General features: G+C 45.9%; 1 protein-coding gene across 1 annotated transcript in view; it reads right to left on the reverse strand.

The window, feature by feature from the left end:
• nav3 (neuron navigator 3) overlaps positions 1-12,625 on the reverse strand; it is a gene marked incomplete in the record, with an annotated part of 202,937 nt that overhangs the window by 84,720 nt on the left and 105,592 nt on the right. The window contains 2 exon segments of the mRNA XM_035678645.1: positions 6,717-6,832; positions 10,017-11,160. Of these exon segments, the coding sequence (XP_035534538.1) occupies positions 6,717-6,832; positions 10,017-11,160 (1,260 nt within the window).

Consider the following 12,625-nt stretch of genomic DNA (forward strand, 5'->3'; position numbering starts at 1 on the left):
ATGCACTGGTATGAATGTTCTCATTCGTTCATATCTAAACAACCTCATTCTTTAGACCCTCCATGAAGTGATGGTTGCTTCATTTCTCAGTCAAATGCTTGCAGCTCCTTAAGGGAGAGGTCAGATTGCCAAGAATTTAATGTGGAAAGATGAAACGACTATTCCATCTTTATTTTTCTTTCTTATCGTATCCTTTGCACTTCTCTTACTCCCTATCCTTAAACTATGGAGTAGCAGGTTGCCTCTTCTCTTCCCTCTCACACAGGTCCTGGCCACCCACAACACAACAACACACCACAGGAAAACTTAAGTACAAACGCTTGAATCTTTTACCTGGGTGAAGTTATCTGTCACAACGTCCTTTCGAAAAGATCCAATTACGACCCATTATATATTAAAAGTGCTAGGAACGGTGAGAAGAGATACTGAGATATCCCCTTATTTTTACTGGCAAGGAGTTATCTGTTTTTTTTATCTATGGGCCCAAATTTGTTGCGTGCAGCAGTGGTAGTGAATATCTCTGTGTCCTGGTCACTGAGTGAAGGGAAGCTTCTGTCGCAAGGTCATGACGTAGGAAAAAAAAAGGAGGCTGAAGTCAACCACATGCGATGCAACATAGATTATGCTAGCAGTCGAAGCAGCTCCCAAATGGTAGAAGAGCGTTACGCCAATGTGCTTAACTTATGTGATGTTTTGTCTGGTCAGCTTGCGATGTTTGTGTTGAGCAATTCAACTTTGCGGTACAGTAGGGTGCTTCAGTGTGGTGGGTGGGTCCCATGTGTGTGTGTGTGTGTGTGTCGTTGTTTGTGTGTGGGGTGTGTGTTTGTGTGTGTCTGATCGACCGTCATTGCAGAAATATACTACAGTTGAAGTATGAATGAACCTATCGGGCTGGAAGTCTGTGTTGTGTTGGGCCATAGTCAAGACTAACTGATCTGCTGCTACTCCCACAGGCAAAAACAACACTTCTACACACACAATAGCAACAGGCACACACACACTGGAGCCTCTTCAAATTGAATCGAATGAATATTCATTCCAAAACATAACACCTATAAGCAATTTACCAGCTCAGCACTCTTAGAGTAGCAGACGTGTGTGTGGCTACATTCCTAGCACCTATTATTGCTTACACACATGCATAGCTGGTGTTTCTACTTTAGTTTCCAACACTACAGAGAGGTGAGAAGCCACAAAGCATTCATTTGGATGCAAGCTGCTGTCCAGCTCTTGGCCCCGATGAGGTTGTGAAGCAGCCAAACTGAGACCTGGTTAGTGAAGGGGGGGGGGACGGAAGAAGGAAAGGTGTACACACAGACCACACTCTCATCACACACATACGGGGTGTAAGAACAAACGCTGCATCAGAGTTTTGACACCAAAACATAATGCAAATAGCTGCCATTTGGGACCGACACGTTTATACACACACTCCAGTGCACACACCCACACACATACTGTACCAGTGGGTGCTTTAGTGCCAGTTCACTCTCTCTCCCCCTCTCTTTCAATAATGCATGTTAGCTGGTACTGATGCCACTCTCCCCAGCTGAATACTATTAGGAAACCATCCCAGTCATCTAATTATAATACACACATATGCATGCACAGACAGACACACACCTAGACATAATTGTAAGCTAGCTCTACCCTTGTTGCAGCATTTTCGTTGGTGTCTCGCTACGCACACACACACACACACGCAAATTTTATGGCCCTAGTATCCGAGTGTGTTTCCTAACAGGCGTTGCAGCACGGTTAGGGCTTGTTAATACGTATCAACGACAACTGCTCCCCAAGGCTAAAAGCGCAAGCAGCCGCAACAGCAGCTGCAAAGCCAACTTTGACCGGGGTGAAAGAATTCTTTAAAAAATGTAAATGGCTTCTCAATCTATCTGGATAGATCTCTAACACACACGAGTAGACACGTGTGCGCTCTGAGGCACGAATGCACGCAAAGAGAAAAAAAGCACCTGTGCGCACAAGCAGAGTGTAGATAAGCACACACACACACACAATGAAAGGTGTAATAATAATGTATTGATCACGTTGGCTGTGTGACTCACAGGCAGTGAGGGAGGTGCAACTAATAAAAGCTTTTTCAGTGGAGGGCTTTCCATCATCTACATCTCACGGTATTTCTCCTTTATGCTGCATCATGCCTCAACCTGCTGAAAGGAAATCAGCAATAATCTGTTCTTTGCCAAAGCTCTGCTCTGCTGTGCATCTTACTTTGCTTTATCTGCAGAGTCACAATAATCTCCTCCGCTGTCATAAAAACGTACAAAAAAATGGTACAGCTCATCAACTGAACCCCCCCTTTCTTCTCACATCGAAAGCCAAGTTTGTACATGGGTGCTCATTCCAACATCATAAAACATATCATACTCTGGTGGTAATGGGTTGGGTTTAGGCTGTGCTAAATTCACAGTACAGCACTTCACAATGCTGCACACACAGCGCGAGTGCTTCATTTGCTGTGACACTGTGACAGTGTGCAGGTGCAAGTGTATAACAGATCTTTTCACCTGCTTGTGTCCATGAATTCAAACTACTGCTGCTGCCTGTGTAAATCTTGTGGCTGCATTAACAGCATCAAGCATGAGGGACCGTGTGTGTGTGCTTTTACAGCCTCATCCCATAAAATTCTTTTAAATAATGTCTTAAAATGCTAATAGTGTTCTCCGAGAAATAGGTTTCCCCCCATCGTGAGGATTAAGAAAATAACCAGCTTATTGAAGGCTTTTTCTGCTGTGACGTTCTCATGTTCTGCACAAGTTTGCATTTTTAAACTTAACCAAAACTTCACATTAACATAAGTTCTTTTACTTCCTCTGCAAAGTTTCCAAATTGTGTGGTCAGATGTTGGAGGAATGTAATCCGCAATTACTTGTGTCTACAGTGGGTAACACCTTCCACATTCATTTCCTGGATTTGGCTGACCGTGTTGACTTACGTGGGCGGGGTTGGGTGTGCAGCACCTGCTCCAGGTCACCCAGCATTGTAAGGATCACCTCTTTATCCAGCTGAGCCGTCCCCTCACGAGGTCCACCCCCTGAGACCTCCTCCTCCGCCCAATACCCGCCGTCCTTCTCCTTGCCTCCCCGCTTCCCGCCGCCCCTCCCTGATGCTGGCTCCTCATCTGAACGCCCGCTGCTGCCCTCTTCATCTGTACCCCCCTCCCCTCTGGACAGCCGCGCCGGCTCAGTCCGCGGGTGGCCGCTGTACGACGCCCGCTGTGGCCGCCCGCCTGCGCCTGTGCATCGCCAAGGGACCGGGATGAGGGAGTGTTCGGACTGAGAGAGCACCTTGGTAAGGGAGAGCGACAGGGATCGAGCCCTGGTGCCCCGCACACCTCCCCTTGGTACCACCTCCTTCCTAGGGCTTCCTTGCAGGCTGCCTCCTGCTCGCTGAGTGGGGGATGAGTATGCTGAAGAGTTCTGAGGCTGTGAAAGACGGGGTGGCGACTCATCAAGCTCAAAGGAGTAGACCCGCTGCTCACCATCGTTGAGCAGGGTCAGGTTGGTGAGCGAGCGCTGCTTGATCCGCAGGTTGAGGTTGTCTGGGAGAGGCTGGGGAGGCCGCCGAGCAGGGCTGCCCCCCTGATACACCGAGAACTCTGCTCCTCTCTTCATCTCTGCTCGCCGCTCCCTTTTTTTGGCTGTCGCCTCCGGTGGCTCAGCGCGTGAAACTATGCACACAAGTGAATCTACCTGTGTCTGTTTCACATCTTGGCTGCACTGTCACTGAGAGAGCAGATGGAGGGAAGGAGGAACCGGAGGACGGAGGAGGCAGAGAGATGCGTCCCCGCGTCCCACGCCTCCCGACAGTGGTCCAGGCTTCAGAGGGCTGGAGGGAAAGCGATGGCAGGAGGAAGAGCGGAGAGAAAACCTCCCTCTCAGGCATGCAGGTAGAATCCAGATCCATCCTCGAGCCAGCCCATACTCATGGTCAGATGTTGAGCAAGACACAAACACTCATTCCGCACTCCTTCTCCAGTCCTCATGCTTTCTTCTCTGTCTTCTTGGCTCCTTCCTCCACCACAGTCAGGGGCGTGGATGAACGAGTCGCTACATCTCCCTTCCCTCACCAACGCTTTCTGCCTCCTGCTATCGCACTCCCTTTATCTCTTCCCCCTATTAAATGACAGTCTCTTTTCATTCAGTCTTATCTCTCTCCCTCCACCTTCTGTCTCTCCTTTAATTACCACCTCACTGCCACACTCCTCCTGCCTCCCCTCTGACTCTCTGACGGTCTCTCTCTCCTCGCAGCGGAGAATGAGCGGGTGGTGAAGCCGGCGAACAGGCTCACGTAGCTCTCGGTCTGCTTGTTCATTCCATTCCAGCATGCAGCCTGCAGCACTCTCCCTCTCTCTCTCTCTCTCTTCTCTCTCTCTCTTAGCTCTCCTTCTCTGTGTTTATCACCCTCTCTTCCTTCTTAATCCCTCTCATTCTCTCACTTTCTGTTCACTTCCCTCCTCTTCCCTATCTTTCCTCCCTCACACTATCCTTCGCCCCTCTCTTTTCTGCTTTTCTATCTTCCCCTCGCAGTGTGACAGTGAGTTGTTTGGACAGTGCACCTGTAATTTGCAGCCCCTGCTGCACCTCGCTGGTCGCCCGACTTAATTAAATGCTATCTTGAGGAGCTAAAATAGCGAGCCCGCAGCTTATCGTGGATCAACAATGAGACCACAGAGCCAACGTATACCCATCAATCAATGCAAGCTTTATTAGCCCTGTCGTTATGAGTCACAGTTGTCTTCCACACATTTTTAAACCCTGGTTACCAGTAGAGAGTAAGGACTGGGAGCAGTTGCCTCCCTTCAAGGTTGATCACAATTTGTTATGCTATTGATAAAAAATGAACAGATAAACTTTCTGTGTCTACAAATTATTTCACAAAACGCTTAAATCAACATGTGGATAAAAATCTTTTATAGCTGCTTTGATATTGGATGTTGTCACTACTGACATTGTTTCAGCCTCTATATGTAAAAAGAGCAGGCTTGTCATGTGGTATCTGCGGTGTGCATGCACTTGAATTTCCTTCTCAGAGGCTCATCATCTCTATACAGAGAGAGAGGCGGAATAAACTGAAGGATGTGAAACGACCATGGAACGTGTGACAACAAAAAGCAAGTGTTTGAAATGGACCCCAAACAAAGGGAACGGTCAGCGCTGCAGTCTAATTTTATCCTTCAAATGACGGGCTTGCGAAAAGCCGCTGCCGGAGCAAAATGTCTGGAATGCCACTGCCACTGCCGACCTGACAAACCAAACCTGTAATCACACGCTGTTGTTTGTGCACGCTGCGCTTTATAGGCGCTTTGAACTTGACATCCTATTTTACATTGAGTTAGCTGTTTGTTTGATTTATCATCCAAGTTGACCTCTTTTAATTTGGTTATTACAAGGATGCAGTTTCATTTGAAGATATGACATCCAGCATTTTCTGCTAAAAATGTAAAATCCATGTTTTTTACAGAAATGTTGATCCTCAGTACACCACTGACAAAAGTATTGTGCTTAAAACAGATGACACAATACAGTCGATACTGACCGATGGAATGTGAGGAGTTGTGACAGTGAAGTCTTCATTTGCAACTGGCAGAAACCAGCTGAAACAATGGAATTTCTCATTGCCAGCGGTTTGTGTTTTGATGGTGTGTTGCCTGGTTTAACCTCTCATCCTGCTCCTTGTCAGGAATTTGTGGTTAGAAACTCCTTCAAAATGGTCAAAAGTCCCTCGATCCTGACCTCTCAGCAGCAGAAGCTCGATTGCACAGATGTCCGCCGAATGTAATTAAAGGACAATAAAAGACGTTTGCAGTCTTCGCTCTTTGCAAACAAGCAGTACAATTTAATATTAACCAGCTGTTTTCGGTTGTATTGGTGTTATGACCATCATAGTGGAATAGGATCATGAACTGAAATATACCAAATAAAGTGATATCCTCAAAACCACTACCTTTACTAAATCAATGTATTTGTCATTTTAAAGCTTGAAACTCTTGTACCCAGTTTATGTATGAAGTCCATCCATTCTTCCATCTGGATAGGGCTCAAATATCTGAACTAATGGCACAGTATGGATAAAACATCCATCAAATGCCAAATAACACTTTGCAAAAGACGTCACTCTGCTGAGGAGCAAGGCTGTACATACACATAAAAGATATGTTGATATGTCATACGGCTGGTCGTGATGCAGCACTGGGATTGTAACAGATGATGGCAGCCTGTGGGGATGTAAACAAAGAGCCGCAGATGCTCCCTGTGTCCGGCTGTCAGCGCTGACCTTTTCCCTCCACTACGTGAAACCAGCGAGGAACAGGGATCCCCCCAGTAAACACACCCAACGTCACCACACACACTGATGGAACACATACACCGACTGCTCGACACCAGTGCATAGTGCTATCCACAGCAATAGCCTTCAAAAGCTCTTTCATCTTGCAGCTACCCTTTAACTATCCTCCAATAACACTCCAACAGAGCAAGAGCTAAAGAAATTGTTCTATTTCCTAAAGAAAGTGAATGCATCACGTGAACAACCTGTAGAGCAGGAAAGTGAGGTCAACAAATGAAGGTTAAATCTTGTATGACCAATATTACAAGAGACAATGCATAGAGGCTTATGCACATTCACACACACACACACACACACACATATATCATATATGCAGAGCGCACAGCATGTGTGTTGACCTGCTGTACCTGATATCTCCTCCAGGCACTGTTTGGCTGTCTTGCTGTAGACCAGCTCTCCCTTGGTGGGGCTGAGGCAGGGGTCGGCTGGGGCCACCATGGTGCAGTCATTTTCTGAGAATGTCCTGGAGGCACAAAGAGCAAAATAATACACTGCGGTTATGAAGATAGGCTGAGATATCTGGCAAACTCAAGCTCAACTACAGCCACTCCAGTCATTTCAAAACAGCCACGGGGAAAGGGTTTTTACTGGAACTCCCCCACCATGGTTAACGCTGCTCCGGAGTCATGTTCATTTATTCAGTGAAACAATGCGATGAGATGATTTAGGTTTAGGTTTTAGGTTAATATGGCATAAAAAGTACAATCACATTAAAAATGTAGTATCACATAAACACATGGGGAGTGGTTAGAAGGGTACAGTGCTGATAGTTGGAATTTAAGGGTTTGAAATAGCAGTAATGGAGAGATTTAATTGAGTTTTATTTGGAGCAACAGTCAGAATGTCTGTTGTCTTTGTTCCTGCAGTGTTAAACAAGAAAACAGTTTCAATTTCAGTCAGTTTTTGGTCTCCATACATATTCAACAGATGGACACCTCTAAAGGGAGGAGGGGACGGTCTCAGCTGAGATGTTTTCTGAGTGTGTCTGTGTGCGTGAAATATGTGCTTGTGTGCATCTGCCTCTCCTCCTCAACCCTGAGCTGCATCACGCTCCACTGTTTGTTTGCTGATCTGAAGAAAACAAGGATAAAGTCCAACACACTTCATGAGATAACAGCCCTACAAACACACACACACAGACACACAGCGAACGACAAGAAAAAAACAAAACCACACATGTAAAACAGACAGCAACATAGACAAACACACAGAGAGACACAGTGACAGATGATACACATACAAACACAATCAAATGCACACACAGACACACACACAAACGATGAAAAGCATGCAAACTAACGGTTTCAACCACATGCACATGAAAATCCGAAAATACACACAGCAAATCTTGCACACAAACACACAGAGATCTAAGCACAAGCTACTGTATAGTATTCATGCCCTCCCACACACACACACACACATTGGGGACCACCACCACCACCTGCAGAGCTGCAGATAAAAATTGGCTTCCATTTGCGACAGCAGCATCAGCCTGTGACTTCAGCTCTTTTTTTTTCCTTCCTGCAAGCTTCCCTCACCTCAGTGGATTCACAGACACAGAGATATTCACTACCACTGCTGCACGCAACAATTTGGGCCCATAATAAGAAAACAGATAACTGCTGCAGTAACAAATGAATATTTATTCTGCTACTTTTAAAGTGAAGACTAACTTCACCAGTAAGATTCAGGTTTGTTCTTAATGGTTTCCTGTGTGTGTGTGTGTTGGGGGGCGGGGGGGCACTCTAACTGCAGTAAAGTCCTGCAATCTAAATGAGTGTTTAAACATGGCAGAGGCAACAACTTGAAGTAGGTGTAGAACGAGAAACTGAACAAGACAAAGATGCCTAATTGGGCTGAAAATGATGGTAAATTGCATCACAGCAGGAGGCCTTTACACTTACTGTGTGCATGCTGACGGCTGTGGGTGAGGCCTGCTGGTGAGGAAGAACATTTATAGCAAGAGAAGGGGAGGATGAAGATGGAGGCTACAGAAATGTGCTCATATGAAATTTCTTTCTTTTTGAAGTTTCGTCTGCAGTCATCGATTTTTCCTTTGTGTGTTTGGCTATAGTAACCGTTTAGCAGAAACCCGAAAAAACTTCTTCACACATAAGTGAGTGAAAGACCAAGACCTTTGCATTAGCTCCGCCTACCCTCTCTGGAGCACCAACCACTGTTGGGCGATGGAAAACACAACCTAATTGTGCGCCTCTGGTGAATTTTTGGAAATGTCACCATAGACACCTAGTAGGTAATAGTTCAAGGACTTTGATCAGTGGGCCATAGGCTCAATCACCATTGTGATTGTAATTCAGCGATAGATAGTAACTTAACAGACAATTATTTAAATGAAAATCTTTGAGATTGTTACTTCAAATGCATTATTATTTAATGTGTGAAAATGACTCAGGCACACCAGCTTTTCAAAAAGCAATATTCTGAGACAAAATCAGCAAGGATACCCTCGTGGGGGTGAAGTAAATCAGCACAAACTTTTCGCAGCCACGACTTTGGTGAACTTTGACATGTGTTAGCCATCTTACTAGCTCAGAGAGGTTTAACCCCTTCAGGGACTCTTTATTGACTGATATGATCAGCCCAACTCTGCTGGCCAACTCATGTCAGATACTTCAGAGTTTGAAATATCAACAGTCAGAGATTGTTGTTAATATTTGGTCTCTAATGGCCACTAGAAACTCAAACTGTACTGAAGTGAGTAAGAAAATCAGTGAGAGGTATTTTGGGAGCAGCTGTAGTGGTTGCTGCTTGTTACAGCCAAATTGGGAATTTGTAACCCCAATCACTGACACAAATGGCAGCAAGTGGTAAACTCAAGCCCAGGCTTTGAAATGTTCCTTCAGAAACCTGTGGCTGACATCACAGATGGTACCATTTTTGCACTCAATGTTTTTTCGTTTACTTTTTGCTCATTGAGTGGGCTGTGTGTGCTTTTACAGTTTCAGTTTCTATCTGTCACTATCTGCCCAGGACTGATAGCCGCAGTAGTTCTAACTTGCTAAATGTGTGGGATTAAAGCAATGCTAATGCTCGAAAGAGGCACCGCCGAATGTGGCAGAGCTGACTGTGCACAACGGAGGAGGAAGACGAGAGAGGGAGAGAAGGGTTGAAGGATTAAGTCTTGTTTAATGGGATTCCTAACTCTCTTTCTCTCCGAGCACAAAGGCATCCCAGAGACTTTGGCGGCTCCTCCATTTTTTTCCCCCTGGATTACCTCTGCCGTTGTAAGAGAAAATCGGCCCTGCTGGGCAGATTTACCCACTTCCTGCACCTCTGATGGCTGTAACGTCAGGGAACCACACACCAGCTGCATGCATCACAACACCGGTTGAATGACGGAGAGGGGAAAGGGTTCTTGAACGCTGCCAATGTCTGGATTCTCACATCAAAGATGAAACCCAGACAGTTAAATAATAGGCTTTGGCAAGCGGCAGGCACTGGATGTTAATTTGTTCTGTAATGACTGTGAAGAGATGTGGAGGCGTGAGCAAGATGCACAGTGGGGAGAGCCAGCTGATCACTGGGAATGCTCCAGGATTTCATGGGGTGTGTGTGAGTGAATATAGTGTGTGTCTGTATTTGTGGAGGTATGACTTTGAGAAAAGGGTCGATATTGACCTCACCTGTACATGAAGGGGGCCACAGTGGCAGTATTGGGGTGGTTGTGCTGCTGCTGCTGAGGAAGCTGAACTACTCCATTCCCTCCCAGCGCTGCTCCTCCTCCTCCTCCTCCTCCTCCACCCCCTCCACCTCCTCCCAGCATCCCACTGGACCCAGACAGGGCTGATGTGCTGGTAGAGGAGGTCATGCTGGTCCTTTTGCCCTCTGGGCCCCCAGTGGAGCGCTGTATGTAGAAACTCCCACCCTGCCCTCCTTTTGTCAGCTTGGCCCTCTCCACCTCTCCGCCCCGCATGTTGCCGCTGCTGTTTAAGGCGGCCTGGCTTTGGCTCTGTGACTGACTCTGAGGCTTGGATGTTGTGGTGGAGGGAGCTTTAAGTCCTGGCTTAGGGATGCCGCTGGAGGCGCCACCATCTTTCTTTCCAGATGATGGCTTCCCTCCCTTGGGGATGAGGCTGGCAATTTTGGAGGTCTTCTTGGTGGGGTCAGCAAATGACTCACGCTCCTCTTTGGGTGCAGAGCTGTCCTTAAAAGATTTCCCAGACTTGGTTTTGTCCTCCTTGTCTTTGGACACAGACCTGCTGCCATTGGCAGACGCTTTTGAATATGAAGAGGATGGGGAGGAAGAAGAAGAAGTCTTGCTTGGTGCAGTGAGGGACGATCCAGAGGTTTTAGTAGACATTTGCTTGGCTGTGGCACTGCTACTGCCGCTGCTGCACACCGACCCCGTGGGCGTCAATCCATCCTCACCGTACTCTGACAGGTCATCCTCCTCCTGCAGAGCCATGTCTGCCACAGACGGCGACGCCCGTGAAGCTGATCTAGGGTTAATCAGCCGGAACTTCTCCAGCATGGACCTCTGAGGTCCACCACTGCCGGCTGATCCCATTTTTGACCCATCGCTTCCATGTGGCAGAAGGCCCTCAGGGCCCTGGGGTGAATGAGTGGGGGAGGGCGAGTGCGCGGGGCTTGCCAGCATTGACGAAGTGGCACTGTGCTTGAGGTTCATGGACTTGCTGCGCCAGGACTTGCCGGTGGTGGGTGAGGGGATGGCAGAGGCCAGCTGCTGCCCGCTGAGGCTGGTGGGGACTGTCCCACCAATACCGCTCCCATTCATCCCACCAGGTGCTGGGATACCCCTCACCGCTTCTGAACCAGGGAAGAAAAGAAAAAGAAAAGATGACTGTTAAAAGTGCTTATTTTGTCAGTTAAAAACATTTAATACAAAGCAGTTACATTTCCAAATCATATTTTTAATTCAAATAACTGAGTCACTCATGGATGACTTCTAATTTTGGAACACTTTTACGTAGTAGCAGTATTCACCGTAGAGATTTTGACCCAGGTAAGGACTTTATAAGCAAAACAAAATTTGGAGGGAAACAGTCAAGTTGTGAATGTGGCAAACTTACAGTTTTACTGGATTTATTTGATATGAAAAACAACATTTTCTTAAGTCACAGCTGAATCCTTCCTCTAAGGTTTTACAAACATTCAGCTTGGGGTACTGAGTTGGGTTTTGAGTGTTGTGTACAGTAAAAAAAAATTTGAGAGCTATTCCCAATTGGCAGAACTTCAGCAGCAGGTTGGGTTAAAAGAAAAGATTTCGCTGTTATTGTTACACCGATGTCTCGAAGGAGTTTGCCCTCAAGTGTGCTGTACCTTCCTGCTCAGACTTCCACTTCCTGATTTACACTTCTATACAGGCCTGTCACAGCATGTTTGCAGGTGGATAACAATGGTTACAAGGGACAGGCCACCATTTGTAGCCGTGACAACAAAAGAGATCACACCTGCTATGTTAACATGGAAGGAAAGGAAACCATCCACCACCTCATTTACCGTTCAACATCACCCATCTTTGATGATCAATGTGTTTGGAGTTTGATGAGTTATATTTAATTTACTCTATTGGTGAAGTAAGTTTCCCTGAACCTAACTATTTTTGACATTACTGATTTTCTGCCTTTCCTAGAATTATTCTGTGGATTGTATTGAATTCATTGGTGTTATACATGTAGATAAGGAGTGTAGTAGGAAGAAGAAAGTGAGCTTTTCCACTTGAAAAAAAGTGAGCAGCGCAACCTCAACTCAGAAAATGTCTTCCATATTGAGGCTGCAGTGGGTGTAGAAATTGGTGTCTGCCTCTGATCCAGGGATTTCTCCCAGTATGATTGCTCAACATTGGTAGAAAATGGCAGCTCTAGAAGAAAGCCCTTGCACTTTGAGGGATTCACATCAAAAGCAAAATTGCTGAAACATAGCTGCTAGAAATATCTGGTCACCATGTCATCTCTGTTATCTACACATATAAAAACATTTCCAGGGTATATTACACTGAGTGCCACTGACCTATGGGAATAAGTCATACACTACACTGCACTAACATACAGTATAGAGAATGTAAAATTTAACATTTAACTACTCACAAATAATCGTGTAATCAATGCCACATAAGGGGATAGAAAGGCTAGTATTAATTAGATAATAATTTCTTATTAATTGTGTAAATATCTGTCTACATAAAGTTTGTATCATATTTTATTATTTTTATCACATTTTTTGGCATTCATTCCATTACAGGCCTGAATGCCGAGCTATAATGCATTACAAA

The sequence above is a fragment of the Morone saxatilis genome, unplaced genomic scaffold (genome assembly GCF_004916995.1).
Source record: "Morone saxatilis isolate NCDOM2014 unplaced genomic scaffold, NCSU_SB_2.0 Contig10, whole genome shotgun sequence".
Classification (NCBI taxonomy): Eukaryota; Metazoa; Chordata; class Actinopteri; family Moronidae; genus Morone; species Morone saxatilis.